This window comes from Corvus cornix, chromosome Z (genome assembly GCF_000738735.6).
Source record: "Corvus cornix cornix isolate S_Up_H32 chromosome Z, ASM73873v5, whole genome shotgun sequence".
In the NCBI taxonomy this organism is placed as follows: domain Eukaryota; kingdom Metazoa; phylum Chordata; class Aves; order Passeriformes; family Corvidae; genus Corvus; species Corvus cornix.
This window is the reverse complement of record NC_046357.1, coordinates 7846084-7863706: the sequence shown is the minus strand read 5'-3', so window position 1 is coordinate 7863706 and position 17623 is coordinate 7846084. Positions and strand designations below refer to the sequence as shown.

The 17623-nt window shown below is 40.2% G+C and overlaps 1 protein-coding gene across 1 annotated transcript in view; it reads left to right on the top strand.

The window, feature by feature from the left end:
* The first annotated feature begins 756 nt into the window (after window positions 1-756).
* ITGA2 (integrin subunit alpha 2) overlaps window positions 757-17623 on the top strand; it is a 67861-nt gene continuing 50994 nt past the window's right edge. Inside the window, exon 1 of the mRNA XM_010395252.4 lies at window positions 757-912. Coding sequence (XP_010393554.2) covers window positions 867-912 — 46 coding nt within the window. The 5' untranslated portion in view covers window positions 757-866. The remainder of the gene's footprint in view (window positions 913-17623) is intronic.

Genomic DNA, 17623 nt, shown 5'->3' with positions numbered 1-17623 from the left:
GAAGAAAAGATAAGAGAACTCTGATAAAACCAGGGGGGTCTCAGACAGATACCCTGCAAACTAGCTCAAACCAGTCTCAAAGGCCAGGGATACAAAAGAGCATGTGCAGGGAAGAAAGGTTAAAAGTTGAGGACGAGGAAGACCGTCAGCCTTCCTCCAAAAGATCCCCGAAGACCCCTACCAAGAAAACACCAAACCACACTGCGCAAGCGCAACGCGGATGTAAATGACTTTTGGGTTCATTATAATACGAAGCGAGGCTGGGCGGGGCTAGGTGATGAATATGTATAGGCGTGCTGCGAAACTTAATGAATATGGAACCTGTAACCCTGTAAATACCGAGCTGTTGGCACGCATGGCTTTGGAGGAGCGATCCCCCGTGCGTCCCAGCTGGAAATAAACATACCTACTTTACTACTTCTTTAGTAGTGGAGTTCTGTCCGCTCTTCAGGCGGGGGTGGTGGGTGTCCCGATCCCGGAGCCCTCCTTCCACTGCAGCGATGAGCAAAGGGTACGCAGCCTTGGGCAGCGCCAGGCGGGGGGAGCGCGAGGAGTTCTCCTCCAGGGAATGAAACTAAGGGAGAGCCGCTGGGAGCAGCCCGGCTGCAAAGCCTGCAGGGGACAGCACCGCCAGCAGCGCCGCGGGTGTGGGGGCGAGGGGCAGGGGACGGGAGGAGCTGCCTCCGGCCCCTCCACGGCCGTGGACCGCAGGGGGCGTGGAGGAGGAGGAGGAGGAGGAGGAGGAGGGAAAGAAGGAGGAGGAGAAGGAGTATTTGGGGGCGGCTCGGAGCAGGTGGCGCTCAGTGTCGCGCTGCGAGGCGGCCAGCTCGGGAGCGGCACCGGCCCGACCTCGCACCGCGCTGGACATGGGCTCCGCGGGCGCGGCGCTGCCCGCCCTGCTCCTCGCCATGGGTACGTGTGTCTGTCCCTCCGCTCCGGGAGGGAGGAAGGAAGGGAGGAAGGAGGGAGGGAAGGTCCACCCGCGGGTGCGAGGTGCGCAGCGGGGGGCGGCCGCGGCCCCTCCCGCGCTGCCGAGGCCGGGCAAAGACGCGTGGTGAGTGCGCGGCTGCGAGCCGGGGGGCTGTGGCTGCTGCGAGTGCGATGCATCGGCGGCGATTTTAAAGCAGGTTAAATTCCTGGAGTGGCACGGATTTCACTGTCCCGTAAATGGAGTGTGTGTGCGCTGGCGGTGTGGCGGGAACGGGAGCAGTCCGATGTGTGAATTTAGGGTTACACGATGATTATATCTTTTTAAACACGAAGATGTTATTCTCTTTGTGAATGGTGTTCCTAATTTCCAAGAGTCCTCTAGGTCTGTAACCACCCTGTTGGGCAGATGTCGCTCCTTGGAAAAGGATAGGGAAACTTGAAATCTCCTTCTTCTCTTGGCTAACTTAATTACCATTACATATATTTTCCTGGGAACTATAAGCAATCATAGTCACTTGCCATGAGCAAATTCCCAGGCAGTTTCAGAGTTTTAATATTACTGTATACTCTCACAAACCCTTAATTAGCAAGTCACCGAAGAGGCAGCATGAAAATGAGTTTTCACTGATGAGCTGTTCCAACTTGTTCTTTCAGTAACTATAGTGAACACTGCAGTGGAATGTGTGGCTTCAGGGTATGAAATAAAATACAAAAATATTAACCTGTGATGTGATATACAGTACACAAACAACCTGGCATTTTTAAAAAAGAGAAAAATTCTGAAATGTACCAGTGGGCAAAACATTCCACCCTGTACTTTTGCTTAATCTATCCTTTATTCTCCTGGTTACAGCTACTGCAAACCAGGACCATCAACATTCCCTGTAATTCATGGGGTCTTAAGACTTGCAAAGGTTTGTAGAGCAGTGCTGAAAGCAGAAGATAAGGACTGATTGTGAGAGGAGGATTCCCCTGGCATTGCACATGACAGAAGTGGGATAGGTCTACTTTGTTCAGGCATTATCCATGATTTATCTTAATTCATACACCTGAAAGCTGTCATAATTTTGATTTCAGATGTGTCACGACATTTGATGTCAGCAGATGTAATTACCAAGTTAATACTTGCTCAGGCCTTTTTGATCTTTTAGAATTGGCAAGGAAAATAAAGTTTCAGCACAGGAGGGTTTTCCCTAAGTGTTTTTGGAGTTCTGCTATGGTGGTACTCTTGTAGCTCCTCCACAATAATTTTCAAATTGCTTGAATTTTAGTGAACTGGTTTACATTCAAAGGCAATATTCTTGAATTTAATTGGGATATCTTAGCTGAGTTAGTCATTACCTCAAGAAAATATTCCAAGTTATTCCAGACTTGATTTTATGTCACTATATTAACTTCCCAAATATCATCTATATTAAATGGATCACATGGGGGAGCTTTGTTGTGTCTCCAAATTCAACTAAAATTAGTGCAACATTGAAGTAGTGGGTTACTCTTGGTTGATGTGTACTTTTGTGTCTGGAAAGTCACTAAGACTTCGTAGATGCTACAAGAAGAAAAGATTTGAAACAGAACTACCATTTTGATAATATGACTTTGCTACCAACCTTGTTAATTGTTGACCGAAAAGTATACAGCATAGAGAAGTAGATTATATTAAAAGGAATAAATGGTGCATTAACAGGGCAACCCATGCAACAGAGCACGAACATTTCTGTTGTTAAATGCTGCTGATAGGTTTGCCATGTCCAGTTCTTTAAATTTACATTTTAAGTATCTATTTTTTTTTCCTTATCCTGTTCTTAAAAGTCAAAGCCAAAACCGCCCAGCTCTCTCTGAGAGTGAGGCCAGTGGAAAATACAGTAGCTTTCCTGGGCTCAATTCTGTTAACATTTTCTTTGGAAAGCTCTAGTGCCCTCATACTTCAGAGGAGATATTTGAAATTTGGCAGGAAGGTGCTATTTGCATTGTCTACCTAAATTTGGCCAAGTAACAAGTCTTTGCAAAACTGTATTCCTCTGGAAAGAAATGTATTTTTATCAGCTAGATTCTAACTTAATTTATCTCCACCTTGTTGTGCACCTTAGTCAGATGTTTCTGTGTGAGGTCTTAGGTCTACACCTGCAAACACAAAAACATTCTCTCTTGACTTCTCATGTTATTTTTACAGTAATATTCATTGTTGTTTAAGTCACTCTGCTTTCCAGTTTGCTTCTGGATGGTAGTCTGCTGACTGTACTGCACGCTCTTAACTGCTGCCTGGGCTTCAGATGAATCAGCTTGTTCTCCTTTTTATGAGAGTCATTCACTTCAGAGTGAATTATCAACTGATAGTGTTGGAGGGCCATACCTAGGGGAGGAAGTAAAATTTGGGGTGGCCTCATCTATACTATCTCAGCAGGCCTTCATGTTGAAGCCTACTATGCACCTTCCTCCAGCAACCCAGGCTGTGAATGATACAACTCTTAGCACATCTGTAAAATCTCCACTCTGTGAAGTACACACCCCTTGAACTCTTTAACTCTGGAATGAAAAATTGCAGCGACATAAGGATTTTGCCTTTTGAACTACAGGTGTACCACAAGTGCCATGGATTCTCAAATCTCCCGGTGGGACCCAGGCAGACTGAAGGAGAAAACAGGTTTATCTGAAATTGGGTGGTGTGAGTGTATTTCTCTAAAAAGTTCAGTAGAGTAGAGGATTTCCAATGATGGGGACCTTGTAAACAATGAGCAGTAAGGCTCTATAGAGGAAGAGGAAACCCTACTTACAAACTCTTTTTCTTCAGTACGCTTTTGTTTAAACTGGGATGGAAGCTGTGATAATGGCATTTAACATGCAGAAGTTGGAAAGTGCCCAAAGTTAGCCACCTGGATTTGTCTCTTTTGCACATCAGTGCATCTTGCTGTCACCGCCTAAAAACAGAGAAAGATAGTGTGACCAGAGAACGAGCTGGAACCTCTGCCTTGCTTAGTTTTGAAATTAGAAAGTGGTCTAATGAATGAAGATGAAACATAGGATTGAGAGAAATTTTTTTTTTTCTTACAAAAGTGGATTCTTTCTCTCTCTCTCTTTCTTTTATTTTTTTTTCCACAAAAGCTGAGTACAATTTCAGATGAGTCATTTAATTCAAATCTTTGACATGTGGTTGGAGCTTTTGTGTTCTTCTCTTTCTCTTTGTTCAGCCAGGGGTTCTCAAAACTGAAGCTGCGTTTTCACGATCTGGTTAAGCTGACCTGAATGTGGAGCTGACACTGTAAGGACATTTCGTCCACTCCTGGTTGCATGTTTCCACCAGTTACTCTGTGCTATCGTTATGGCTTAGGCTGGGGAACAGGTCAGGGACCCATTTGCTTGATTAATTTTTTCCCCCTTTTGAGCCAGGTTAGTTTTGGAGATGAGCTAAACTGATCCTGCTCACTGGAGCAATTTATTTGTTAGTGCTGGCATAGGGGACAGTCAGAACTCATGGCCAGAGGAGGGAGGAAAGCTGGAAAAGTCCCTTTCACTGGTAGCTGTCACTTCCACTGGCTTGAGCTTTTTGTGCAAGTACATCTTGACACGCAAACTGCTCTGTATTCACAGCTGTTTCTGAAGTCAATGGAAATGTGAATTTCAATTTGAATGGGGAAAAAAAGGGGTTCTAGCTGTATCACTAGATATCCAAAAGTGGTAAGTACATTTGGTTTGTTGTTTTTTATTGTTGTTGTTGTTGGTTTTTTAATGGAGCTAAGGATGATGTCTCATTTCACTTGAGGGTTGAAAAATAAATCCTCTGTCACTTGCAAATACTTAAATGTTTGTGGTCAAGATATGTAGGCAACAATCCACAAGGAAGATGATAAGGTTAAAATCATACATAAAAAGTATATGGCAATGTACAGAGCAGGAAGTACTAAACTGATAACTGAAAAGCAAATGAAAATTGAACATTTGGTGCAATAAATGAAGCTAAAAGTGGGGGTGAAAATGCAAGACATGATTTTAACACATGCACATGCACACTAACTTAAGTCTGTACAGACTATTTTGATTTCTGCCTTTCTCCTTCTTTGTGATCACCTTTTGATACCTTGCTGTCTTATTATCATATTTGTGAGTAATGTTAATGTTAAAAATCACTCTATAATCTGGAGATGGATTGAAAGCAGGACTCAAACATGAATTCTTCTTAAAGTAAAGCTGTCTCTAGCTTTTCCTTTTTTCTGAGGTAGCAAGTAGTGGGAGCACTACTACGTATTATTTTTGGAGTTTTGCCTTTCACAGCATTGCAGACTGAAGTAAGGCTTCATTCATACTGCATTACAGGACTTGTATTTTGTATTATGTTTATTTTAGAAAGCATACAGGGTATTACCATCTGACACCTAAACACATTAACGGTTAATATTTATTTGTGCATAATTTGGTCAAAGTCAACACAAGATCCTACCAAAAAGTTTTAACTGTATGCTGCCTCTCTCTGGAACAACCTGTGAATTGTTCCTTGCTTTTTTGATTCAGTGTCACGGAACTTTAATTTAAGAAGTTAAGTAAAAGTACAGCTACTCCTTGTTTTCATTGTGCTTCCTAGCCACTATACAAATATTATTCATTGTGGTCTTTCTTCACTATTGTAATTTTGAATGAATGAAAGTGGGGTTTGCGTGTACTTCATGTAATGTATTTTCTTGAGGGCTAATAACTGGAGTTAGTAAGTGTAATGCCTCAATGTCTGTAAAGCTAAGTGTGAAGAAAGTACTTTCCTTTAGGATTAATGCAGGTAAGAGGGAGTTTCTGCATCTTCAGATGAGTAAAGCAAGTAGTTTTCCCCAGCAGAAATCTTGTGTAGCCTCTATCTAGTGTTGTTATTTCCATTTAAAGGTTTCCTTTGTTAGACTCTGTGCAGGCTGGTTCCCATTTCCATGGTGACCATGCTGAAATGCAGACAGGACACAGGCTGGATTCTCATCGGCATAGCCATGCACTTGCATACCAACACATGTTATCTGCTTGGCTTAGGACATTTCCATTAGCAGTTTTAATGTTTAGAGCTTCTTTTTCTCATAGAGATCTTTGGCCTTGCAATACTACACAGTGTTGGGATTTCAGACCCTGTGCAGCAAGACAGAACAAGTTGATAAGCTTATTTTTTGTGTAAATAATTTGGCTCTACTGTTCCAATTTAAATTAGTCAAGGACATCAGAGAACTTTCTGAGCCTTAGGTGCTTTTTTTTTCTATTAAAATGATAACACAGAAGGATTTTTATTTATAAACCCTTAGGTGAAAGACTGACATATATCTGTGCTAAATAGTTATAGGGACATACCCCTTCTGAAGGCACTTATAAAAGGATAATAAAAATAGGTGAGTGTGAATTAAGATAAGTGATACCTTCTGTCTATATTGGTTGAGTGTGAGCATGTATCTTTGTGAAGCAACATGCAATAATCTTCTTGCTGCTCATACTGCCCTAATTTTCTGGAGGTGGAGAATACTAAAGGCATCTAGTGGACTCAACATAGGCATTTCCCTCACTTCCAAATCAGGCTGTGATTTCTGACTTGACAAATAATCTCAATATTCTGAGTGCTGGTAATTGTTATTTTGAATTATTCCCTGAGTAGCATTTTGGGATCTTTAGAGGAGAAAATTTTATTTTCTCCTGGAGATGCATATGCTGTAAAAATAGAATAAGGCTTGCATACCATTCAGAACTTAAAAGAGCAGGCAAAGAAGTAGGATCAACACAGCCTCTTTGAATGGAGGATGAGCAAAGACATTTTGTGTGCAACTGAATGGCATCTGCATGGTTGAATGTCACACATGATGAATGTCACGGATTCTTTTGTCCCTTTCAAATTGCTGTTAGACAGGGTGAAGGGCTTGGAAGTTATGCACAGCCCTGGTAGAAATCTTGCTTTATTCCTGATTTATTTTGCCCTTTACAACCTGCTTCCAAGTTTATAATTCTTCTCTTATTTCATACAGTTTTATGCCTTTTTTTTTCTTAATCACACAGATCTCCTTGGATAATGTAGTTGGTTATTTCTAGAGAATAACAGACAATGAGGAAATATTGAGAAAAATTACTGTCAGCAGTACACTTCAGGGAGGGAGCATATTGCACAGCAGAAATACCTAAGGAAATACTGGAGTTTGAGGATGGGGAGGTGAGTGGGGGGTGGATGGCTGTGAAGGATTGAATTAGATTCTTACCTTTTATGTATATGACAGCTAACCCATCTTCCTGTCTAGCTATATGTCTCAAACATGAGTGACCTTAAGCAAGAAAGCTGGCAGTGGTTGATGCTGTGTTAAGACTGCAATACAAAGCTGTGTGTAATGACAAGACTGCAGACAACCAGGCTGCTTCACCCATTGGATTACCTGGTAAATTACTACCTCAGCCAGCTGCAAGATAAATCTTCTTACCTGACAGAGGAGCAGCTGACTTGCGCTAGGCCTGCATGTTTAGTGGAGCTAAGGATACTGTCACTAGAAGTTGTTAACCCAGGACTTTCTGGGTGTTATTGCTGTGCCGTACTCTGTGCTGCCTGAAGTAAGGCAGCTGCATGCCGGTAAACCAGCGGAATGAGCTATCAGTGTGTCTAAATTTCCACATGCACGGCAGTCACTTCTCATAATTCCTCAGTTTCTGAGACTGTTGTATTCGTGTTTCCCTTCAGCTGTGAAAACACACTGGGTAAGAAATTCTACTTCATTGCATATTTTGATAAACCAACAAAACCGTAAATTACTACATTTCAGGCCTGCATTTATTCTTGTCTGGTCCCGTTCTCTTAGTTGAGTAAATGTCTGTGTAGGTGCCAAATCAGGGCAACCTATGTCAAGAGTTTGTGTCCTGGTATCTTAATACCAACATGCTACAATAAGAGTAAAATACAAAATAATCCCCTTGAGGCACCTGTCCAAAGCAGCAGCAAGTGGAATATTCTGTCCTGAGGCAACTAGCACATCCTAGATACCAAATATCACTGCAGAGGAGGGTGTGTGACTCAAATGTCTCTGTGCCTGTATTCTTATTTGAATTTCTATTTGAAGAGAACGTTAATTGTTAACTAAAAAACTAAAATTTTAATAAATAGTTTTTCAGTGATTCTGTTTTCTTAACAGTAAACTCTAATAAGACAATGATAGCAGTCTAATAATAATGAATTTGAAAACTAATCCAATATTCCTACTGTGTAGTATAAAATTTAGTATTCTTTATATCCAGTACTATAGGTGCACATAGAACTGATTGAATTTATAGACATTAAACTCAGATTTAGCTGAAATTCCTCTAATGATAATTTATCTAACCTTTCCTGAGTAGAAAAAATTTAAGTGAGATGACATTTCCTTTAACTATGCTCACCAAATAAAATTCCCATTTAAATATGCCTGAAATACATATAGGTCAAATATAAAATAGGAGAAATGACTGAGAATGAGCTCTTACTAGGATGGGCAAAACTATAAACAGAGAAAAATCCAGCAGCACTACTCACATAGTAGTCCTTCAGTAGCTCTGCTAATAATAGTTATCCATTTAACTCTAGCCAAATATTCTTTCATTTCACTGTCTCTACTCTTTTTTTTTTTATTATTTTCTTTCTTTTGGAGGGGTTGGTTGGGGTTTTTTATTATTTTTTGTTTTCCCTTCCAAGCTGCCAAAAGCCAGTTCATCATATTGAACAGTAAAAGACATACTTGAGTCTCTGGATTTGTACTTCTGAGAAGCTGAGAGCTACAATAGACCTTGGTTCTGTGAAGACAAAAAAGCGGCTGTTCTGCTTTTGTGGAAGCAAGTATTATCTCCAGAAAACTCTTCTTAAATGTACATGGACCCTTCTTTCTGACCCCGAAATGTACAATGGCTGCATTTTACAAATAAAGAAGATAACTTCCTTCTGAGCTCTGACTACAGATAGCATGTCACCAACCTGACCGCTGGCATCTGGGTAGACGCAGTGTGGTGTGCGGGCTGAGGGCTGGGAGAGTGCCTGTTGCAGCCCCACTTCACCTAAAACAGGGTCCCTCTGCCCCAGAGTGCGGGTCAGGTGCCTTGGACTAAGCACTTTAAAACGCACAAAACCCCAACTTCTTACAAAGCAGGAAGACTCCTGCAGCTAAGAGGTGGATCAAGGGTGTTTGAACTCCATCCTTCTCAGGCACCTGCATGAGGTGCCTCCTTCTGTTGAGGTCAAGGAGGGGGAGGAATTTTGGGAGACAGGCATCCAGTTCAGCTTTTTTTCAAGAGGTTGCTGCTTCATAAGTAATGGTAATAGTCACCTGGCAAACATGGTTTAGTTCTCCCTTGAGTCTCGCAGTGATGTAGATTCACCTCTCAGTGTTTTCCAGGAGCCTCTTTGCTACCAGGCAATAAAGCAGTCAGACAAGCAGCCTCTACTCTGTATATTGAGACAAGGTCTCAGTTCATCCCGGGACGTATACTCATGTTTCCAGACAGACAGGCAAAGGTACATCTTGTCTGTGGCCTAATGTCTGGGCACTCACGTGGGAGGAGTTCCGAGTTGGCTCTTTTGGACCAACTACCCATGCGATTACATTCGGTAATTTTGTTGTGCATAAAAAGAAGTTACTTAGCTATTTAGTTAAATAATTTAATTATTTCAAGTAGAAATAATTAAGTTGAAAATCCTTCATTGCCTCTTACTATTGTATCAGAGTGGGTTAACAGTAGGATAGGTTAACAGTAGAATACTTTGCTCTTAGGGCTGTTTCTACACCTGATTCATATTCTAAACTTTTGTGCAACTTCGTGTAATGAAACCTAAGTGACAGGTAATTTTAGGTTCATTTTGGGTTAGGCAGCTGCTGAATTCTGGGCTTCCTGGATTGTTTTCCTGATTTTAATGTGCCCAAATTCTGCCTAGGCACTATCTGATGCCAGAATTGATCATTTCAAGGTGCATTAAAGTGCAATTTCAGGTGAGTGATTGGGACCACCTGCCTACCATTCAGGATGGCCAGCCATGAGCTCCTATTAAAATCAAAGGAGAGAAGGAGTCATTACTTCTGGCATAGGAGAACAAATGTTCTGATAATTATAGCTCTTCCAAGTATTGTATTATATATCCTGTGGTGCCTTGGAGGTTTTCTTGTTGCAGGAAACTGATGTAGCAAACTTTTTACAGCTGAGGCTACTGTTATTTCTGCGGCTGTCCATGAGCAGTGCAGAGAGCTAAACGCCCAGCTAGCTTCAAAAGCTGTGAGGGAGGAACAGGGTCTTAGACATGGTGTCCTAAAAATGGCATGATGACATGGTCGCTGTAGCCACTGCAGTCCTCATGCTTCAGGCTGTGACACTGCAGGGGCAGATGGATGGATGATCCCTCAGCTTTTTTCTAGTTTAGCCTTTCAGGTCACATTTAACAGTGATATTATATGATATAACACATAATACAATATGTTATAATACCGTGTAATAGCCTAGAGTGTGATATGGATAGGGAAGTACAGACACATGTGGTTACTTTCCCTTCTTCTTGATATTTGTGTGAAAATATGCATTTTTTTCTTTGTACAATCATGTTTTCATAGCAGCTGAGAGGAGCAAATGTGGCAAATGGGGTATACAGATAGCAGTAACATTGCTTTCAGTGGGATGACATGCATTTCCTCTCTTACAGTTGTAATGTGGCTCAGGCTTCTCTGGCTATATTTGGAAATATTCCTGGTTTAAAAAAGACAAAATGCAACCACTGATAGCATGGACACAAGGAAAGAGAAACTGCTGGAGTGAAATGCCACTTGGAAAGTCAGTTTTTATCATAGGGAGGCATGCTTTTTTTTTTTTTTTTGTGTATTTACCATCGTTACTTGTGAAGGCCAGTGACAACTGCATAAACAACATATATGTGTGTACAGCCTGTTAGCCTCACATACTTTTAATCTCTTTGTGGTCTTGAGAAAAAATTGTAATACTCTAAGGACAAAGTTGAACAATCCTGTTTCTACCAAGATTAAAAAAAAACGCATGGCATAATAAAAAGATGGAACTTAGGTGAATTTTCTGTAAAATAAAGCTTTTCCCCACTGAAAGCCTGGATGGAAACATGCCAGGATAATACATTTGAGATGGCTTGAATACTTGCTGTCTTTATTAAAACCTCATAGGAAGTTCTCAGTCCTGCAGGAACTGCTCCTATGCATTTTTTTGGAATCAGTCCTTGCGTGTACTGTAGGTTGTCTGGATTTCTTAACTGCAGATGAAGAGCAGTTTATTTGTCTGCTCTGGCAGCCAAGGAGGGCAGTATCTGGGCCACAAGTAGGGAGTTACCAGGAGAAAGACAAGTCTTGTAGAGTAACTAATGAAGTAGTGGGTAAGTTTAATTAGATCTCTTACTCTGCTGCGGTGTTAGAACAATAAAGTAGACAGCTCCTAGTTGTGTTACCACAGTCTGTCCAACATTTCAGTCACAATGCATGTCCTATCATGTTTGTGCTGCCTTTACAGCAGGTTATTGATAACTTCTCAGTGCAGCTCCTTGGCATTCCAAACCGTTGCAAGTGAAAGGCAGTGACTCAGGCTTTCACACACGCAGAGGCTCTCAGGCTGGAAGCTGACCTATTTCCAAGAAGAAGCAGTCAGCCAAATAAGCCAAGAAAACTTGCTGGAAAGGAGGGGAGGAAGAAGGGTGGGAGGATTGTTACTAAATGAGGCATTGTTTCTCTTTTGTTCTGAGTGGTGGATTTGGTGGAGGCTTTTTTGCCTATAATTTATTTCTACTCTAAATGCTATAATTTCTGTTAATTATTAAGTAGTTTGAGATACTGTAGCTGTTGTGAAGAAAAACTTGGTCTCAAGATAACAGAAAGTTAAACAAGTAGATGAAGTAGTAAAATGAAGATGCCTTTTTCAAGCTTCTGTAAACATAATGAAACAGCAACAAAGAAACTGATGTGAGGATTATACGATGTTTCTACTTCCAGTACAAAAGGCAGTGTCTTGCCAATGACTTTCTTTGCTCCTTTCAATTCCTGTCAGAGGTTCACATTGTGTCTATTTAGGAGGTTGTTCTCAATAAGAAATCTGTTCAGTTTTAAATTTCAGATTAAACGTGATTATAAAACAGCTGGTTTAGTATACAAGCTATCTAGATGCCATTGTGAGTATCTATCCCCGTGGGTGTGCGTATTGAAGAAAAAGTTATTACAGAAAATAGAAAAGTGAATATAAAGGAGAAAACTAATGAGACTTTTTTTTCAGTTATGTTGACTGTACTGGGTAAATGTTAATATACCTTTCCAGATGGAGTTATAAGTTGTCCTTTATTTTCCTTGCTTGTTGGGTTGGATTCCCTGTGCCATCTGTGAGTATTCTAAAGATGGATAAAAAAGATATTTTGTATTTATGTTCCTTTGAAGGAAAGTCCCAAACAGTGAAACCAATGTAGAATTGCTCTTCTAACATGAGAACTTGATTTGATGCCCTTACCTGTGCCTGCACGCAATGCACATGCCAATACAGTAAAATGGATAACAGTGGAGACTAGTACATTACAAAAGGAAAAAAATCTTCACTTTTTTGTGAAGATTTAGCTCATTGCAGTGAGAATTGCTCAGTGGCTTCTGAAAGCTATGATGAAGAACATCCCTATTGCAATTCAATAGACTAAATTAACTGCATGCTGGTTGTTTGTTTCTTCATGTTTTCACAGTCTTGTCAATAAAGCATTCAAAACATAATGTATTATGAAAGTTGGGTAGTTTTTCTGTAAGAATACTTGATTAATTCCAGTTGGATTATTGTTCTGATAATATACATTCTGAATAATAAGGGAGTAACGTTACTCTTACACCAAAACGTTGTTCCATTTAATAAAAAACAGTAAAGTAAGATTAAATATATTTAATATAAAGCAAATACTACTTTACTGCCCTTTTTCATAACTTTATTGCTTCCCCTTCCTGCCTTCATTCCACCTTCTGACTAATATTTCAAGGACAATAGGTGATTATAGTGTGAGGGGTGTCTGTAGGTGCCTGTACTCCCTCTCTAACTTTGGAATCTGTGAGCCAACTGCAGCAAACTTGTACAGGGATGAAAAAATAACCAGCTGGGCATGAGACTGAGACAAAAGTGCTTTTACAAGTTCCCTGATAACTAAGGAGATCCAGTGAGACCTTGCACAACAGAAAATAGCTGAAAATCTACCCCGAAGAGAGCACTTAGAAATCTTTCAGTCATGGAGAAAGCTTGAACCAGAGTGTGCATCCACTGTGAGAGGAAGTCAGTGGAAAACAACAGCTACAATTTCTCTCATCCCTCCCACCCCTTTCTTTTCTCTGTCCCCAGCAGGGTCTGACAGGCTTTAGGGCACTGCTGATGGGTGTTCTTTGGAGGTAGAAGTCTTTGAGACCAAGGGAAAAACTTTCCTCATGGAATTTGTAGTGGCTCTCTTGGAGCAGTATAACATAAAGGGCAGAGCAAAGCCCTCTTCTGGAATGAATAGATATTTTTAAAAATGCTAGACTGAGCAATTAAGGCAATGCCAGCAGTACACATCTTAGTGACTGCCAATCTAAGAAACTGCTTCAGGAAGCAGACAATAATCCAGTGGGGTTTTCTTGATTCATTTTTTCCCCCAATAGCAATTTGTAGATGAAAAACCATAGTGCATGGTTTTAGCATAATGCAGGTCATGGCCTTGCTTTACTTTGGTGACTACATGCTTATAACTTCCACCCTCAAATCCCTCAGTATGCTGCTGATTTTGAGTTTAGGTTTCTCAGGGTCAGCTGCCCTTCTGGAGCTGGCACAAGGGGCAGTGGTTTTAGCTGTGGCTGTGCTACCCAAGTGGAGGGGAGCTGCCAAGGATGCGCTCCGGGCATTGTGACTGACACAAATGCTCACTCACAAAGACAAAGGGTTACTCAGCTGGGTTATGTAACAAACTTTCTCTGGTTTGTAGTTAGTAGTTGTTCAAAGAAGTGAACACCATAACAGTAAGGAAAAAAGGTGACATTCCCTACTGGCAAGGTTAATATTAGATATATTTAAAACTAGTACTTAGTGTGTGGTGGATCCTTACAGACTCAGTGGTCAAACTCCATTGTCGCTTCTTTTTTCTTGATACTGTCTTTGCTAGACCTGTTTGATGGAAAGCTATAAATAACAACAGCAGAGAAAGCCTCTTTTTGACTGGATATTTCAATGAGAGGTGACATTTGGCATAACCGAGTCTGTGTAATTATGGTATTTTTTAATATATTGCCATTTTAAATTGGAAGATCACTTTTGCAATGTAGTAAAATGTGGTTGAAAATTCAATCTTTACTATTTAGAGTTTAAAAAATGACACATTTATTACGATACTTATGATACAAAATACAGACTAATAATATGTTCAGTGTATTCTATTAGAATTTTATAAATGTATTTCAGCAAACAAAATAATCAAATACATAAAAATCTGACTTCATTCTTTTTCATCCAGTTGAATTTTTTTTAATGCTGGTTAATCTGAGTAAGGGGTTTCAATCAAACAACTATGATAATCATAACATTAAATGATTGATTACCAAACAGATATTTTCTGCTTGATCCCTTTAAGCTGTGAGCTTTGCTCACAAAATCAAAACAATTATGAATTGGGTGTACCTAATATGAGTTTTACTTCATTAAAACTTGCTTCAGCTTGTACTGCAAGCAGAATGAAGCAAACAGAAGGCATTAGAGCTATCATTAGACATGACATTTATAGTTACAGAAGAATTCCCACACGTTGAGGCTTAAAGGTGCCCAGTCATGACACGTATTATTTTTTGTCCTGCTAGGAGAAAAAAAAATGTTGTTGTTAAAGCATAAAACCAGCTATACACCTACACTGCAGCTCCCATGGCTCACACTGCAATAATGCAGTTGCTGAAATATGGGAATTCCCAGGAAAAAAAACACCATGTGAAGAGATACTCGAATTTATTAGAAAGATTATAGTTTCTTTTATCCCATTATGATTTTTTTTCTTGCATTTCCTGTCTGAATCTTGATGTTGGGAGTACTCTGCTTAGTGAAGGTGTTGCGTTGTCTTTAAACCGAACTGCCCAAATGCCCTTCCCAGCAGAGGAACTGCTGCTTTTGAAGTCTGCAGAGGGGCTTTCAGAAGCTTTAGGCTTGTATCTGGCTTCCTTTGTTCCACACAGTCTGTTTACTTGACTGTAAATAAAGTGCCATTTACAGACAGAAGTTAGGAAGTGGATTTTTACTTGCCTGACTAATCTTTCATCATGATCACTAGGTCACAAAGTAGAAGTCTGTCACCAAAAGCTATTAAAATCCAGATAGTGAATTAGTTTTCTTTATTTCAAGATTCTTAAATTATCAAAGTTCATTGCCTGAAGGCAGCAACAGATACTGAATCGTTCCAGCCTAGAATATACAGTACTTTGAAGCTAGATATTTCAATGATTGGCACCCTTTTAATGCATGAGAGACCCTCTTATTTTGCACAGGCTTAAAATAGGTTTAAAAGAAACTTAGAATTTTCTCTTTTTTTGCTGCAAATGCTCGAGTTTCTTTTTCTGGATACTATATTAAGACAGATGTACAAAATGGATAAAAGATGTTCTTACAGTGTAAGCACCGTATAAGATGGAGGAAAATGGCAGGAAAAATGCCCAGTACATTATTGCCAGTATAAACTTGCTAAGCCCAAACCAACTAAGATTTGTGTGGAGTAGATGTAAAAAAACCTGCTAATTATTATAAAAATGTGGAATTTAAAATGTGACTGAAATATGCTGAAACTAGGCTCACTTGATAATGATTGTGCTGAGTCAGATTGTGTTTGCCAGCCTTTCTACTTTGATTTTTGCAAAGCAGTTGTGAGTGAGAGGCAAAGCTGATCTGTAAGAATATTGCAGACAACAGTATATCTTCAGAGGCTGGGTTTTATGATTGCTTTTTTTGCTCTTCTCTTGTCACTGTCCTCAACTGTCTGCCTGTCCAGAAAGCAAACATGATAGAGGCAGCTTTGAAGAGACCTGTGATCTGGCAGACACTTCTCCATTATTCCAGTTGGACATTTTTGCTCTCAAAGAGCAGTGCTCTGATGCTGCAGTAGTGCAATTGTTTAAAAAGAATAAAATCATGCCCCAGTGGTAAATGGGAAGGATGGGTAAAATGGTTCAATGAGTAGAAGGGGTGGGTTACTGGGAAGAGTAAAAGGGCATCGCTTCTGTAAGCTGTGGTGAAGCCCAGAGTAATTACAAGGAGTTGAAGTTTCCCAGTGCAGGGGACAGGCAATGCCCTTGCTCCTTGGGATAAGCTCCCATCTTGGAGAAAGCAGGACCACAAGGAGTGGCCCTGGGAGGTCCAGGGATGGATGCTGCACAGTGGTGGGAGGTCAAGCAAGGAGATGAACAGGCAACACATAACCCAGCACACACTGTGCTGACCCCATCTGACTTGTCACAGCACCCCATGAGAATTTGAACCAGCATGGGGACTTTACTTCAGGCTGTTGGCTGTCATACCTGCTTACCTGTAGTTTTACCCAGTTCTGGAGGAATTTTTTGCCCTGCCTTTAGAATTTAACAAAACTCTCATCTTGGACATAGATTAGAAACATCTTCCATGTATTTGCACCAAAATTGTCCAATCCACTCAGATGTTCAACAGTGTTACCATTTGGCTTGTGATGTGATTTGCTAATAAGTGTGTAACAGTCCAGAGAGTCAAGAGTTTTTCTCTAAATGTCATTATATTTTGGGTCAGACTGGAACTGTTTGTCATTCTAGATTGCTTCTGTCTCTTTGTTCGAAAGCCAGGGTTTATTTTCCTGTACAACATATAATGTGGAGGGTTCTTGTGTATTTACATGCAGGAGAGCACTGTGTTATAGTTTCCTGTGGCCTCTTGAGAATGGGACATTGCTAAATTGTGCTTGATTTCTGACTGAGGAAAATGCAATTTAACAACAGACAGAAAACAACACAGGATATGACATGGAAAAAAATGTTTTTATAAAATAAAAGTGTATTAAATCACAAAAGAATTACCAGCAATTTTCAATTTCTATCTCAATACACCTCTTCTCTCTCCTCAAAACCCAGACATAAACTGTGATTATATGAGGTTGTGTTTAGTGTCAAAAGGATTGCAAAACACAGAGTAATGAGTCTGTACATATTCTCTTCTCCAGTCTTAAATGGCATGACTCAGGAAATATATTTGTCTCTAAGGATGTTTCTCAAGGAACTACACTTTTAGCAGTGGGTGACTCCTTGCCTTCCAGAGGCTGACTGTAGATAATGGTTGTTTGAGATAACTAATATATGATTTCCTGTTTTGAATTTGTGGTAAAAAAGTAGTAACTCTTTTAGAGTTGTATTTAGTCATCTGCTAGTGATCTTTGTGTTTTGAATTCTGTGGGCGACGGTACAAAATGCATTGACAATTTTTACAGGTCATGAACTTTGCCTGCGAACCTGTGGTTGTGATTTTAATATTTTCTCTATGATGTTACTGTCATTATTACTATTACAGTTCAGCTACTGTGAAGGGCTGTTTTATGCTGACATAAACCCTGCTAACCTCTCTTCCAAAACTGCTCCTGGGACCTGGGAGAAAGTGATACCAACAGTAAGCTCTCTGCCCATTAGAACTAGAGAAGTGTTTAGAATTTGAGCTTATATTTTTAAGATGCCATCTCTCCTTAAAAGGTCCTTGTTATGAGGGA